The sequence below is a fragment of the Mobula hypostoma genome, chromosome 18, assembly GCF_963921235.1.
Source record: "Mobula hypostoma chromosome 18, sMobHyp1.1, whole genome shotgun sequence".
Classification (NCBI taxonomy): Eukaryota; Metazoa; Chordata; class Chondrichthyes; order Myliobatiformes; family Myliobatidae; genus Mobula; species Mobula hypostoma.
The window spans coordinates 65364470-65379777 of NC_086114.1; the positions used below are offsets into that span (position 1 = coordinate 65364470).

At 42.9% G+C, this 15308-nt stretch overlaps 1 protein-coding gene across 6 annotated transcripts in view; it reads left to right on the top strand.

The window, feature by feature from the left end:
• Positions 1–15308, top strand: part of myo9aa (myosin IXAa) — a 366573-nt gene that overhangs the window by 307180 nt on the left and 44085 nt on the right. For all 6 annotated transcript variants that reach the window (XM_063071043.1, XM_063071045.1, XM_063071047.1 and 3 more), the window contains 5 exons: positions 299–405; positions 1951–2156; positions 10333–10562; positions 11472–11588; positions 12130–12318. In XM_063071043.1, the coding sequence (XP_062927113.1) occupies positions 299–405; positions 1951–2156; positions 10333–10562; positions 11472–11588; positions 12130–12318 (849 nt within the window). The remainder of the gene's footprint in view (positions 1–298; positions 406–1950; positions 2157–10332; positions 10563–11471; positions 11589–12129; positions 12319–15308) is intronic.

The following is a 15308-nucleotide window of genomic DNA, read 5'->3' on the forward strand; positions in this document are numbered from 1 at the left end:
GTTGTGAAATGCCTACAAATCGATGCATATATCATTAAAATGATGTTTTTATTTCAAATTTGCTTCACTGATATCAAAGTCTTGCTTTCATGAGATGGTGTAACTGTATCGTCACATTTAAAGTGTCTTTGCATAGTATGATGTTTATTTATTTGATTCCATTGACCAAAATGCATTTGAATGTTGAATTCTGCAAAAATAATCCTTGTTTTTTCATTGTATCAGTGAGCCACCAAATCAACTGTCGGCAAAGACTATCTATGACCTCAGTAGTACTAACTTGTACTCTGTGTTGCAGATGCAACATACTAGAAACGAAGACCAAAAGAAACTGCACAAAGCACAGTCACAAGATGAACTGGGCAGATTGGACTCTACTCAAAAGAATAACATCTCAGATGGCAGGTAAAAAAGATAAGACATTTTATTGTGATTTGGTGCTGATCTTCCTGGGAAATATTTGAAGTTCTCCAGTTCCTCCTCAAGTCTGATGGAGTGGGAAGCATTGCAAGTTATTTCTCCCGATCTTGTCATTAGTTTTAGTTGTTGGAGGAGAGATAGAAGAATATACAGCAGTCATGATCAAGCGTCTCAGCCTGAAACATCGAATGTTTATTCCTCTCCATAGATGCTGCCTGACCTGCTGAATTCCTCCAGCATTTTGTGTGTGTTACTCTGGATTTCCAGCATCTGCAGGATTTTGTGTTTGTACTGTAAATATGTTCACTCTGCGGACATGCCTAATAGTTCTAATATTGGAAAATATTTCTAAACTTGCATTAAGAAAAGTATTTAAGTGTGTTTGCTGATTTTTAAACTTTCATTTAAATTTGGCAATAAACGGGACATTCTGCTATGCTTTAACCCAAATCTTGAAATTCAGGTGAACAAAAGGCACAAGTTTCACTTCTTTTCTTTTCCTGAATTCCCTGTTAATGTAGAGTGAGCTCTGCACCTTTCGTAGTTTCCAATCAGTTGTCTGTCACACTTGTCCTTAATATCTGGGATCAATCATCTAGTTGGAAACAAGAGCAAGCTAAATATATTTATTTCAGATGAACTAGTCACCTTAAATTCTAGGACTCTTCCATATCTGTATTGTTACTGTGTAAAAGGACCTATGATTATAGCAGCTGAGAATATTTTAATGCTCCTCACGTATCATGGAAGGGGATATGATCTGCAGCCATGAATTGCTTTTACTGCTATGGACATAGATGTTGGTGGAGAAACTAAAATTATGACTGAAATGCATAACAGTTAGTAAAACAAACACAAGATTCTGCAGGTGCTGGAAATCCAGAGTAAGACACACAAAATGCTAGAGGAACTCAGCAGGTCAGGCAGCATCTAAGGAGAGGAATTAACTGTCAACATCTGATGAAGGGATTCAGCCTGAAACGTCACTGTTAATTCCTCTCCTTAGATACTGCCTGATCTGCTGAATGCCAATTAGTTTCTCTTTGCAGTTTACTGTAAATATTTGTGTAATCTAACTTGCTGCTCATTATGCTGCTGGGGTTTAGGGCAGCAGTGAAGGTCCTCCATCTCTTGTGGTGTTCGGAGTTTCCTTCATCATGACAGTAGCTTCCTTCTGGTTTTCTCTACTGTCAGTCATGCAAGTCCCAAGTGAAGACTCAGGAATACCGTCACACTCAGATGTAGAAGGGTTTTCATTGCTGTTTCTGTAACCATTTTGTTTTACCAGGCAGGGTTGTTAACCCTGAACCTGGAGGGCTGATGGACCACTCTTAGTGTGGCCTCTACCCTTTGACCTGTTTGGCATGGGTGACCCGACCAAGTGCCAAGGGATAAAGTCCTGATGCCAGCCAACATAGCTCTCTGGGTCGTTGAGGCACACAAGCCCCCAGATGACAAGGCTGTGGTCCTCTTGGTGGTGTGTGATCTAAGTTAATGTATATTTTCCTGTTCTTTGATTTCTAAATGTAGAGCTTCGAAGGGTCGAATGAGATTCTGGGGAAATAAAAAACAGGGGGAAAAGAAATTGTTGAAAGAGAAACTGGCCACTCAGTCAGAACTCCAGGAACTGAGTATAGATCAAGATGTCCAGGGATCACAGTGGCATCGAGAGCTTAAACCTAGTGAGACCTCACTCAGTCTGCCACTGCCAGAAGGAAGAGAGTGTTCATTGAAAGGTAAACATAAATGACTCATTTCAAATAAGTTGGCTTTTGTCCAGCACTGTGCATTTTTCAGAAATCCTTCACTGTTCTTCCTGTAGTTTGGAGTATGATTATTGTTACAGAATTGTGATTATATTTTGTTTACTTGTAGCACTTTTGCACAAAGTGATATGAATGCCATGTATATGTTTGGTGATGTGAGGGAGAACAATGGCCAAGGACATGGGTTTAACTCCTGTTTTCTTTGGGGTACCATACTGTACACATCCATCTGAACCACTGGAAAAAGCAAATGTTTAAACTAATTTGCAAAACTTTGCCTGCAATATTAAGAATTATCAACCCAAAGTAGGGTGTGAAGCTTTTGTTCATCTTTTTAATTCACTGTCAAAGACGACGTAAAGCTATAATCTATTTTTCATTAGTTTCTTTTTGCCTGAGGCTGATCTTGTTGTTCTATGATATTTATCCACATTGAGGTAGAAATATCTTCAAATGATTGTCTACAACTTTTTTTATTTCATGATACTCCATTTAAATTTAAAGGCACCCGTTAGTCTTGCAAGACCATGGATCTGCACCTGGAAAGTCTTCACTCTCCAGGGCGCAGGCCTGGGCAAGGTTGTATGGAAGACCGGCAGTTGCCCATGCTGCAAGTCTCCCCTCTCCACGACACTGATGTTGTCCAAGGGAAGGGCAAGGGTCGATATAGCTTGGCACCAGTGTCGTTGCAGAGCACTGTGTGGTTAAGTGCCTTGCTCAAGGACACATACAAACTAATGAAAATTAGAAGTGCAATAAAGGTCATGTTGCCTGAACTTGGACAGCTGAATCGCATGGATAGGAGTTGATGTCTATCCATTGGTTTTGCTCAGCAAAACTTAATCTCAGTTTTCTGGCTCTAACCTTAAACAATGTTTTGGGTACAGGTTCCTCCCCACTGCTATCAGATTCCTGAATGGACAATGAACCTATGAACACTATCTCACTGTTTTTCCTTCCTTTTTGCACTACTTAATTATTTTAATATACAATATACGCTGTAATTTATAGATTTTTATTATCTATTGCAGTGTACTGCTGCTTTAAAACAACAAATTTCATTCCATATGCCAGTGATTCTGAACTTTATGGACAGAGTTGTGTTGCAGTTTGACCTGCTGTCCATTAAGCTGTGTTGAATGAGGAGGAATGAATGAAAAGACCCTATAGTCCTGGGAGATAGAGCGAGGTTTTAGTGGCCCCCAGGAATATTTTTAATGAGTGGCAGACTGGGGATTCAAGATGGTTTAATTTCACTTCCAGAAAATGATAAAGTAGTGGTGGTTTGGGGTGTGGAGGAGTGGGTTAGTAGGTAGAGGTGTTGATTAGTGTTATTGCTTGGAGACAGTAACTATTTTTGATTCTGGTGGTCCTTGCATGGATGCTATGTAGCCTCTTCCCTGATGGAACCTTGGTGTATGTTAAAGGTGGGACACTTTTAAACAGTTTTATGAGTGATACCTGGAGACATTTAAAAAGAAAGATTGTTTTAAAAAGATTAAAAGCTGAAGAACGAACATGAAACAAAACACTAAGGAATAATTAAAATAAAGTAAACATGTAATTGAGTTTACCTTATCTTTAACTAATCTAATCTTCAGGGCTGGGAATCCCTATTCAAAGTAAGTTTCTGTTCTTATGCCAGGTCTGAATCAAGGAAGTGGATTCCACAGTATGATGCATGATTAGGCTTCTCTGGGGACTCCACATGGAGTCCAGCAACGGAGAAGAGTGATCGATACACTCTCACATTACAGACCCACTGTCTGGTCAGCGTAATCTGGCCAGATAACTTGGTAATATCCGTGCAAGATGCCATTCACAACATTAAACAACTTCTTTCAGTACTTTTATCCCATCCAGCCCAGCCAAGACTGAAAAACTGACGAAAACCATGTAATTATTACATATAGTTACAACAGTGCAAGCAATACCGTAACTTGATGAAGAACAGGCCATGGGCACGGTAAAAAAAAAGTTCCAAGTCTCTCGAAAGTCCCATGATCTCACTCAGACGGGAGAAGGAAGAAAACTCTCCCTGCCATGCTTCCGCATACTTGCAGATGTAGCATCCTGGAAGCGCCTGACCACAGTCCGACTCTGAGTCGTCCAAAAACTTCGAGCCTCCAACCAGCCCTCCGACACTGAGCACCGAGCACCATCTCTGCCGAGCACTTCGACCCCAACCCCGGCCGCCAGCAGCAGGCAAACCCGAGGATTTGGGGCCTACACTCCAGAGATTCTTGATCGCACAGTAGCAGCAGCAGCGAACCGGGCATTTCAGAAATTTCTCCAGATGTTCCTCTGTGCTTCTCACGTCTGTCTCCATCAAATCAGAATTGTGCACAGCCCATTGAACAAATACGATATCATTTCACCGGAGAGGTCGCGCGCGCTGCGTCACACTGCCATCTTCTCCTCCCAGATTTTACAGTGTGCCTTTATTAGTTTTATAGTGACTCTGGGCCAAGGAAAATAGCTGCCAACTTCTAGACACAAATTACATGCCCAGTATATCATTTGAGTTCAAAAGTTTATCTTGCGGAGGTAATCAATGCTACAAAGCACCCCTGAAGAAGTATAAAATGGAAGGGAAGGAATAAGCAACGCATTGATAAAAGTTGCTGGTGAATGCAGTACTGTCCTGACGAAGGGTCTCTGCCCGAAACGTCGACTGTACCTCTTCCTAGAGATGCTGCCTGGCCTGCTGCGTTCACCAGCAACTTTGATGTGTGTTGCTTGAATTTCTAGCATCTGCAGAATTCCTGTTGTTAGCAATGCATTGATACTCTTTTTAAAAGGTATGTAGGTTGGAAACAATGTTGCAATGTGATGGAGGATCTACTGGTGGTGAATGAAAACACTATGCTAGTCAAATTTCAGGTTATGTAGTCAAATGCATTCTCTTTCACACTCTCTATCTCTCTCACTCTCCCTCTCACACTCTCCCTCTCACTCTCCCCCCTCCCCCTCCCCCCTCTCTCCCACCTCCCCCCCTCTCCCCCCTCCCCCCTCTCTCCCCCTCCCCCCTCCCTCTCTCCCCCTCTCTCCCCCTCCCCCCTCCCTCTCTCCCCCTCCCCCCTCCCTCTCTCCCCCTCTCTCCCTCTCTCTCACTCTCACCCCCTCCCCCTCCCCCCTCTGTGTGTGTGTGTGTCTCTGTCTGTCTCTCTCTCTCTCTCTCTCTCTCTCTCTCTCTCTCTCTCTCTCTCTCTTTTCTCTCCCGCCCCCCCCACTCATATTTTGGTGTAGACATTTTCAGATTTATTTAACCCAAACACCCAAACCTTAATTCATTATGAGTGTTCTGTAACACAGTTGCATTTTGTCCTGGTTGAGTTGTGTGAGTATTTTATGTCTTGAAAGTTGTTTGCCTTCCCTAATGAAAATTAGTTGAAGAGTTAGACAATAACTACTTAGTTTATTGAATAGTCTGATTGCAATTATAAGAGGGCCCTGGCTAGATCAAAGCTGACAAATTCTTGCTGCTCTGAAGGATATTCTTACCATTGCAGTAGGGCAGGGGTCCCCAACCTTTTTTGCCCTGCGGACCAGTTAATATTGACAATATTCTTGCGGACCGGCTGACCCGGGGGAGGGTGATGCTGTTTGGGGGCGGGGGGGTGTTAATCACGACTGGAATATAGATGGTAAGCGGCTAATACACTCAATTTCGTTTCTAAAAGGGTTTATCTAACAAATTTATTATTAAACACACAGCGCACATTTTCCTTGCATGAATATAGTGATAAGTCAATTATCGGGGAGGACAGGGCAGCTTGAAGTAAGTGTTGAACGAACTTCCAGTAGAAGTGGTAGAGGCAGGTTCGATATTATCATTTAAAGAAAAATTGGATAGGTATATGGACAGGAAAGGAATGGAGGGTTATGGGCTGAGTGCAGGTCGGTGGGACTAGCTGAGAGTAGCGTTCGGCACAGACTAGAAGGGCCGAGATGACCTATTTCCGTGCTGTAATTGTTATATGGTTATAAAAGTCACTTATAAGTCAATAGCATCATAACATTTTAAGTAACGTTTGGATATTAAACGCACAGCACACATTTTCCCCGTATGAACTTATAAAGTCATTGCAACACACCAATATCGCTGAATCAGTGGGAGCCCTGGGCTTGTTTCCCTGCAACAAGACGGTCCTATCGAGGGGTGACGGGAGACGGTGATACTCGAAGGGGGTTCCTTATGTCCAGTCTATTCCTCAATTTAGTTTTCGTTGCATTCATTGCAGAGATATATTGGAAATGGAAGCAACGTTTTCAGTGCTTTCGTGGCTACCTCAGGATATTTAGCCTTGACTTTGATTCAGAATGCCGGCAGAGATGTTATGTCAAACATACTTTTCAGCCCGCCATCGTTTGCAAGCTCAAGGAGTTGATCTCCTTCCCGCACTGACATGAATGACGCGCGGGTAATGGCCTCGCATGCGTAATGGCTCAACAGTGGCCGTGACAGGGAATGAGGAAGGTGCGGCTGACTCATATCGTCGAATCATATCGTTTCCTAGCGGCCAAGTAGCTCATGCTTTGTGGCCCGGTGGTTGGGGACCGTTGCAGTAGGGCAGTGAAAATTAATCAGATCGAGGCAGGGAGTTGTGCTTTGATGAGGGGTTGAGCATACTGGCTTTATATTCTCTATTATTAGAAGAATCTGAGTTGATCTCATTGAAATGGATGCAATTCTGGCAGGGCCATGACAAGATAGACACATGGGTGGTGTCCTCAGCTGGGCTTTCTAGGAAAAGGAGTCGCCTTCTCAAAATAAGGGGTTGGCCATTCATGACGCAGCTGAAATATTTCTTAACTCAGAGTAGTGAATCTTTGGAATTTTCCACCCAAAAACATCGTGGCAACTTAGTCACTGAGCATTTTCAAGGAAGAAATCAATAATTTTTTTTGTATCAAGGGAATCAAGGATTTAAGGTTAGTGCAGGAAAGTAGCATTGAGATGAAAGACCAGCCATCTTGCTGAATGTTGGAGAAGAAGCCAAGGGCTCAGTAGACTGTTCGTGACTTCTTGTACTTCATGTTTTATGGTTAATATTCTGAAATTTGGTCGTTTCAGTCAGAATTTTTCTTGCCAGAAAACGTATTTGTGCTCATAGGTGAGTTTATGAAGGAGTAATACCATATAATCATATAACAATTACAGCACGGAAACAGGCCATCTTGGCCCTTCTAGTTCCTGCCGAATGCGTACTGTCAGCTAGTCCCACTGACCTGCACTCAGCCTATAACCCTCCATTGCTTTCCTGTTCATGTAGCTATCCAATTTTACTTTAAATGACAATAACGAGCCTGCCTCTACCACTTCTACTGGAAGTTCATTCCACACAGCTACCACCCTTTGAGTAAAGAGGTTCCCCCTCGTGTTACCCCTAAAATTTTGCCCCCTAACTCTCAACTCATGTCCTCTTGTTTGAATCTCCCCTACTTCCAATGGAAAAAGCCTATCCACGTCAACTCTATCTATCCTCCTCATAATTTTAAATATCTCTATCAAGTCCTCCCTAAACCTACGTTCCAAATAATAAAGACCCAACATGTTCAACCTTTCTCTGTAATTTAGGTGCTGAAACCCAGTTAACATTCTAGTTAATCTTCTCTGTACTCTCTCTACTTTGTTGACATCTTTCCTATAATTCGGTGATCAGAACTGTACACTTGGCCTTACCAATGCCTTGTACAATTTTAACATTACATCCCAACTCCTATACTCAATGCTCTGATTTGTAAAGGCTAGCATACCAAAAGCTTTCTTCACTACCCTATCCACATAAGATTCCACCTTCAGGGAACTATGCACCATTATTCCTAGATCCCTCTGTTCTACAGCATTCTTCAATGCCCTTCCATTTACCATGTATGTCCTATTTTGATTAGTTGTACCAAAATGTAGCACCTCACACTTATCAGCATTAAACTCCATTTGCCATCTTTCAGCCCACTCTTCTAACTGGCCTAAATCTCTCTGCAAGCTTTGGAAGCCTACTTCATTATCCACAACGCCACCTATCTTAGTATCATCTGTATATTTACTAATCCAATTTACCACCCCATCATCCAGATCATTAATGTATATGACAGACAACATTGGACCCAGTACAGATCCCTGAGGCACACCACTAGTCACTGGCCTCCAACCTGACAAACAGTTATCCACCACTACTCTCTGGCATCTCCCATCCAGCCACTGTTGAATCCATTTTACTTCTTCAGTATTAATAGCTAACGATTGAACCTTCCTAACTAACCTTCCGTGTGGAACCTTGTCAAAGGCCTTACTGAAGTCCACATAGACAACATCCACCTCTTTACCCTTGTCAACTTTCCTAGTAACCTCTTCAAAAAATTCAGTAAGATTTGTCAAACATGACCTTCCATGCACAAATCCATGTTGACTGTTCCTAGTCAGACCCTGTCTATCCAGATAATTATATATACCATCTCGAAGAATACTCTCCATTAATTTACCCACCACTGACATCAAACTTACGGGCTGATAATTGCTCGGTTTACTCTTAAAACCTTTTTTAAACAATGGAACAACATGAGCAATGTGCCAACCCTCCTGCACCATCTCCGTTTATAATGATATCTGAAATATTTCTGTCAGAACCCCTGCTATTTCTACACTAACTTCCCTCAAGGTCCTAGGGAATATCCTGTCAGGACCCGGAGATTTATCCACTTTTATATTCCTTAAAAGTGCCAATACTTCCTCTTCTTTAATCATCATAGTTTCTTTAACTTCCCTGTTTCCCTTACCTTACACAATTCAATATCCTTCTCCTTAGTGAATACCGAAGAAAAGAAATTGTTCAAAATCTGGTTCCACACATAGCTGTCCACTCTGATTCTCTAAGGGACCAATTTTATCCCTCACTATCCTTTTGCTATTAATATAACTGCAGAAACCCTTTGGATTTATTTTCACCTTACTTACCAAAGCAACCTCGTATCTTGTTTTAGCTTTTCTAATTTCTTTCTTAAGATTCTTTTTACATTCTTTATATTCCTCGAGCACCTCATTTACTCCATGCTGCCTATATTTATTATAGATATCTTTCTTTTTCTGAACCAAATTTCCAATATCCCTTGAACACCATGGCTCTCAAACTTCTAACCTTTCCTTTCAACCTAACAGGAACATAAAGATTCTATACCCTCAAAATTTCACCTTTAAATGACCTGCATTTCTCTGTTATATCCTTCCCATAAAACAATTTGTCCCAATCCACTCCTAAATCCTTTCGCATCTCCTTAAAGTTAGCCTTTCCCCAATCAAAAATCTCAACCCTGGGTCCAGACCTATCCTTCTCCATAATTATATTGAAACTAATGGCATTGTGATCACTGGAACCTGAAGTGCTCCCCAAAATATACCTCTGTCACCTGACCTATCTCATTCCCTAACAGGAGATCCAACACTGCCCCTTGTCTAGTTGGTACATCTGTGTATTGCTGCAAAAAACTATCCTGCACACATTTTACAAACTCCAAACCATCCTGCCCTTTTACAGTATGGGCTTCCCAGTCTATGTGTGGAAAATTAAAATACACATGCATATACATAGAAACAGGCACGGACATGCATACTCATGCACAAATGCATTCAAATTCTGGTGTCACAAGAAAATGTTATTGTTCTGAATCATCAACGTAAATTTAAAACTGAGAAGGTTGAAATAAAATGAGCACCAAGTACATCTGGTCTTGAAAGATATATTGAAGTGCAAAAGAGAAGTGCATGTTTTTTTTTACAATTGTTGAAAACTCAAAATATTAAAATAACATGCCTATTGTCGTTCTTGGTTGTCACCAAAGAATGGAATTAAGGGCATATATATACCCACGGAGATGCATCAGATGAAAGAATTCAATAGGCTTGGAGTTTTTATGATCTCTTCCTCTGGGGTGGCACTTAGCCTTCATTTCGATCAATGATTGAAATTGGTAGCTTGTGCATTCAAAGCAGGCAAGGAAGGGTTTCCCAACATTCTTGTTGTGTAATGTTCCTGAGATTGTAACTTTCAATAACGTGATCTTGAAAGGTTGATGGAAAGCAAACAGCTCAACTGGTGTGCAGAGACTAATTTAGTGATATTTTTGAACTTTCACTGTCCACACTCAGGTCAAGCTCCTTCACCTCCGAACCTAACTCCTCCGAGGAGTCCTGACTTGGGAATTGAACGAGGGAAAGAGTTTAAGGAGAACAGAGAACCGTCACCAAAAGTAAAGAGGAGGAGAAGTGTGAAGATCAGTAACGTGGGCCTGGAGCCCATTCAGATGCAGCAGGACACCTTACAAATTATCACCAGTGCCAACGATTTCAAGTGTATGAACGAATTCCTGCAGAAGAAGGTAAATCTGACGTGATGTTGTGGAAGTTGCAGTAAGGCAAAGATAGCCTGGGGCAGTTGTAGTCAAGTGAGATAACAGGAAGATATGAAACTTACCCAACAATTAAGGCTGTATTGACTTTATGAACTTCAAAATATCATTGGCTGTCTACCTGAAGTTTCAACAGACTTCACCACCTCTAGTGTCCTTATTAATTTCAAAGTATCGGCTGTCAGCTTGAAGTTTCAATTGAATTTAACACCTCTGTTGTGAATAGCAATCCATCTTGCGAGTAAGGAATTCGAATACATACAATTTACAATAATCAATATCTGTTAACTAATAAGCCAAATCTGTATATAATTTTAAAAAAGGCAGTTTTCAGTTCAGACTTCAGAACTGTGTGGGTGACAGGGACCATGAAGTTCTCCTTGTGCGCAAGAAAAATAAAAGGAATGCTTGAGTCATAAGAGTCCATTTGTCCTGGGCCCATTATTTATTATCAGAGCGACATTTACTTTGACAATGTGTTCAGCAGACTGAAAACCTGTAAAATGAAGTATTGAGAGGGAGTGGTGTAGGGTGGGATGTATTCTTTTGTGTGCTGGATGTATGCTCCCATCCAGACCAGACTAGAGCCTTATTTTCCTTGACAATTAAAGCACTATTCTGAATGGACCAAATCTGGCCAGGGAGAATTACAAGGTTAGGGAGAAAATATGTTATATGGACAGAATTGAGTACATTTTACATTGCCTCATACTGTTATGCTTGAAAAATTAATACTAAGACATTAAAACAACTTAAATTACTATGCTGAAAATATAATTTTCCATCTATGTTTTTTTTTCATTTTGTATTTTGGCAAATTATGGCTGTTCTCGTATTAAGCAGTGCTCACATCAATACTAAGAAGTATTCTACTTATAGATTACTGATCTGGACACTGATGACTGCAAGAAAGATACATTTGTGGATGTAGTTTTCAAGAAATCGCTTAAGGAATTCCGCTTAAATATCTTTAACTCCTACTCAACAGCTTTAGCGGTGAGTACAGGGCTTTGGCTCGTATTTGAGATATGATAGCAGTTAATAGAATGAATGCTTTTCATTGTGTCATTTGCATTTTCTGGAATGAACAGTTCAGTACTGGTTCCATGCAACAATCTGAAACACAATTTCTGTTTTGAAAAAAAATCAAATCAGCTGGTGGTGATTCATCTGGATCCTGGAATTGTCAAGAATCCTCTATAGGAATGAATGTATGTAGTGTATGCCACAAGTGATTGTATGTGAGGGGGTCATGATGGAGGAGAACTGTGACAGTGTTACTCAGTTGCCACACACATTTAAGTTGCTAGAGGAACTCAAGTCAGGCAGTATCGGTGGATGGGAATAAATGGTCAATGTTTCAGGCCGAACCATCAGAACTGATGAAGAGTCTCAAACCAAAATGTCAAATGTTTATTCCTCTCCATAGATGCCTGACCTGCTGAATTCCTCCAGCATTGTGGGTATGTTGCTCTGGATATCCAGTGTCTGCAGAATCCTTTGTGTCTGCTTTTCACCTGAAATATTTCTGCTGCAGATGGACGATGGGAAGAGTATCCGGTACAAAGATCTCTACGCGCTGTTTGAGCAGATTCTGGAGAAGACAATGAGGCAGCAGCGACGAGATTGGAATGAGTCACCAGTCAAAGTATGGGTCAACACTTTTAAGGTCTTCCTGGATGAGTTCATGTTGGAACACAAAATTCTGGACAGCAGTACTGGAAAGGTGAGATGCTTGAAACATTCAGTTCTTTCTTTCGCTAAACACTTACATGGACATTCAAGGTGAGCTGAAGATCCGCAACACAAAGCATTCCCAGGTTTTAACATGAAAGCACAATGTAAGCAAAGTGAGAAGTAATGTTTTTAGATAACACCAAGTTTAGCTTTTAGATTTCTTTGGAAAGACTGGGATGTAGGTAACCAAGGAGGTTGAAAATCTGGACGAAAAGTGAATGCAAATGTCAGGTGACTTGAGTGTGGGGCGCAGCAAGTAAGAGTTACTTTAGAAGAAGTTGTTGAAAACAGAATAACATCTTTCGTACAACACCCCTCATGTTAACATCTTTCATAGCAATCTAATGAATGAGGGGGCATTGAGGCCTCAAGTTCAGTTTCATGTTTATGTTGAGTTAGCATCCCAGGGAGGTATTAGAATGTGTATTGGGGAAATAGTCTAGAAATCCAGCTCCTGATTTCTACTTCGTGCCTTGCCCACTGGATCTTGGTTGAGTGCTAGTTTCCATTTATCTGGCATACCCTCTATGCTTGCAAGCCTGTCAACCATAAGACCATAAGACAAAGGAGCAGAAGTTGGCCATTCGGCCCATCGAGTCTGCTCCGCCATTTTATCATGAGCTGATCCATTCTCGCATTTAGTCCCACTCCCCCGCCTTCTCACCATAACCTTTGATGCCCTGGCTACTCAGATACCTATCAATCTCTGCCTTAAATACACCCAATGACTTGGTCTCCACTGCTGCCCATGGCAACAAATTCCATAGATTCACCACCCTCTGACTAAAAAAATTTCTTCACATTTCAGAAGCTCCATCTTCCTCTCACCCCAACCCTCCCCTCTCCACTGACACCCCCAGCCTCCCCCCTCCCCCCTCTGATCCCAGCTCTCATCCGTGCCGGGTCTTTACCATCCCCTCCGACCTTCAACTGTCGGAGGCAGAACGCTCTGTTCTCAGTAAGGGCCTCACGTTTGTCCCCCTTCGCCCACACCTCAGCGAGTTCCGTGTTCGCCATGATGCGGAACTTTTCTTCCGCCGTCTCCGTCTCCGAGCCTACTTCTTCGGCAAGGACTCTTCCACCCCCACCGATGACCCCTTCTCCCGTCTTCAACCCTCCTCTTCTTCATGGACACCCCGCTCTGGTCTTCTGCCTGCTCTGGATCTCTTTATTGCCAACTGCCGACGGGACATCAACCGTCTCGACTTCACCGCACCTTGTCCCCATTCCAACCTCACTCCTTCGGAACGCTCTGCTCTCCACTCCCTCCGCACTAATCCTAACATTATTATTAAACCCGCTGATAAAGGGGGTGCTGTTGTAGTCTGGCGTACTGACCTCTACCTTGCCGAGGCACAGCGACAACTCGCGGATACCTCCTCTTATTTACCCCTCGATCGTGACCCCACTAAGGAGCACCAGGCCATTGTCTCCCACACTATCAACGACTTTATCCGCTCAGGGGATCTCCCATCCACTGCTACCAACCTTATAGTTCCCACACCCCGCACTTCCCGTTTCTACCTCCTACCCAAGATCTACAAACCTGCCTGTCCTGGCCGACCTATTGTCTCAGCTTGCTCCTGCCCCACCGAACTCGTTTCTGCATACCTCGACACTGTTTTATCACCCCTTGTTCAATCCCTTCCGACCTATGTTCGTGACACTTCTCACGCTCTTAAACTTTTCGATGATTTTAAGTTCCCTGGCCCCCACCGCTTTATTTTCACCTTGGATGTCCAGTCCCTATATACTTCCATCCCCCATCAGGAAGGTCTCAAAGCTCTACGCTTCTTTTTGGATTCCAGACCTAATCAGTTCCCCTCTACCACCACTCTGCTCCGTCTAGCAGAATTAGTCCTTACTCTTAATAATTTCTCCTTTTGCTCCTCCCATTTCCTCCAAACTAAAGGTGTAGCTATGGGCACCCGTATGGGTCCTAGCTATGCCTGCCTTTTTGTTGGGTTTGTGGAACAATCTATGTTCCGTGCCTGTTCTGGTATCTGTCCCCCACTTTTCCTTCGCTACATCGACGACTGCATTGGCGCTGCTTCCTGCACGCATGCAGAACTCGTTGACTTTATTAACTTTGCCTCCAACTTTCACCCTGCCCTCAAGTTTACCTGGTCCATTTCCGACACCTCCCTCCCCTTTCTAGATCTTTCTGTCTCTGTCTCTGGAGACAGCTTATCCACTGATGTCTACTATAAGCCTACTGACTCTCACAGCTATCTGGACTATTCCTCTTCTCACCCTGTCTCTCGCAAAAACGCCATCCCCTTCTCGCAATTCCTCCGTCTCCGCCGCATCTGCTCTCAGGATGAGGCTTTTCATTCTAGGACGAGGGAGATGTCTTCATTTTTTAACGAAAGGGGCTTCCCTTCCTCCACCATCAACTCTGCTCTTAAACGCATCTCCCCCATTTCACGTACATCTGCTCTCACTCCATCCTCCCACCACCCCACTAGGAATAGGGTTCCCCTGGTCCTCACCTACCACCCCACCAGCCTCCGGGTCCAACATATTATTCTCCGTAACTTCTGCCACCTCCAACGGGATCCCACCACTAAGCATATCTTTCCCTCCCCCCCTCTCTCTGCATTCCGCAGGGATCGCTCCCTACACAACTCCCTTGTCCATTCGTCCCCCCCATCCCTCCCCACTGATCTCCCTCCTGGCACTTATCCGTGTAAGCGGAACAAGTGCTACACATGCCCTTACACTTCCTCCCTTACCACCATTCAGGGCCCCAAACAGTCCTTCCAGGTGAGGTATCACTTCACCTGTGAGTCGACTGGGATGATATACTGCGTCCGGTGCTCCCGATGTGGCCTTTTATATATTGGTGAGACCCGACGCAGACTGGGAGACCGCTTTGCTGAACATCTATGCTCTGTCCGCCAGAGAAAGCAGGATCTCCCAGTGGCCACACATTTTAATTCCACATCCCATTCCCATTCTGACATGTCTATCCACGGC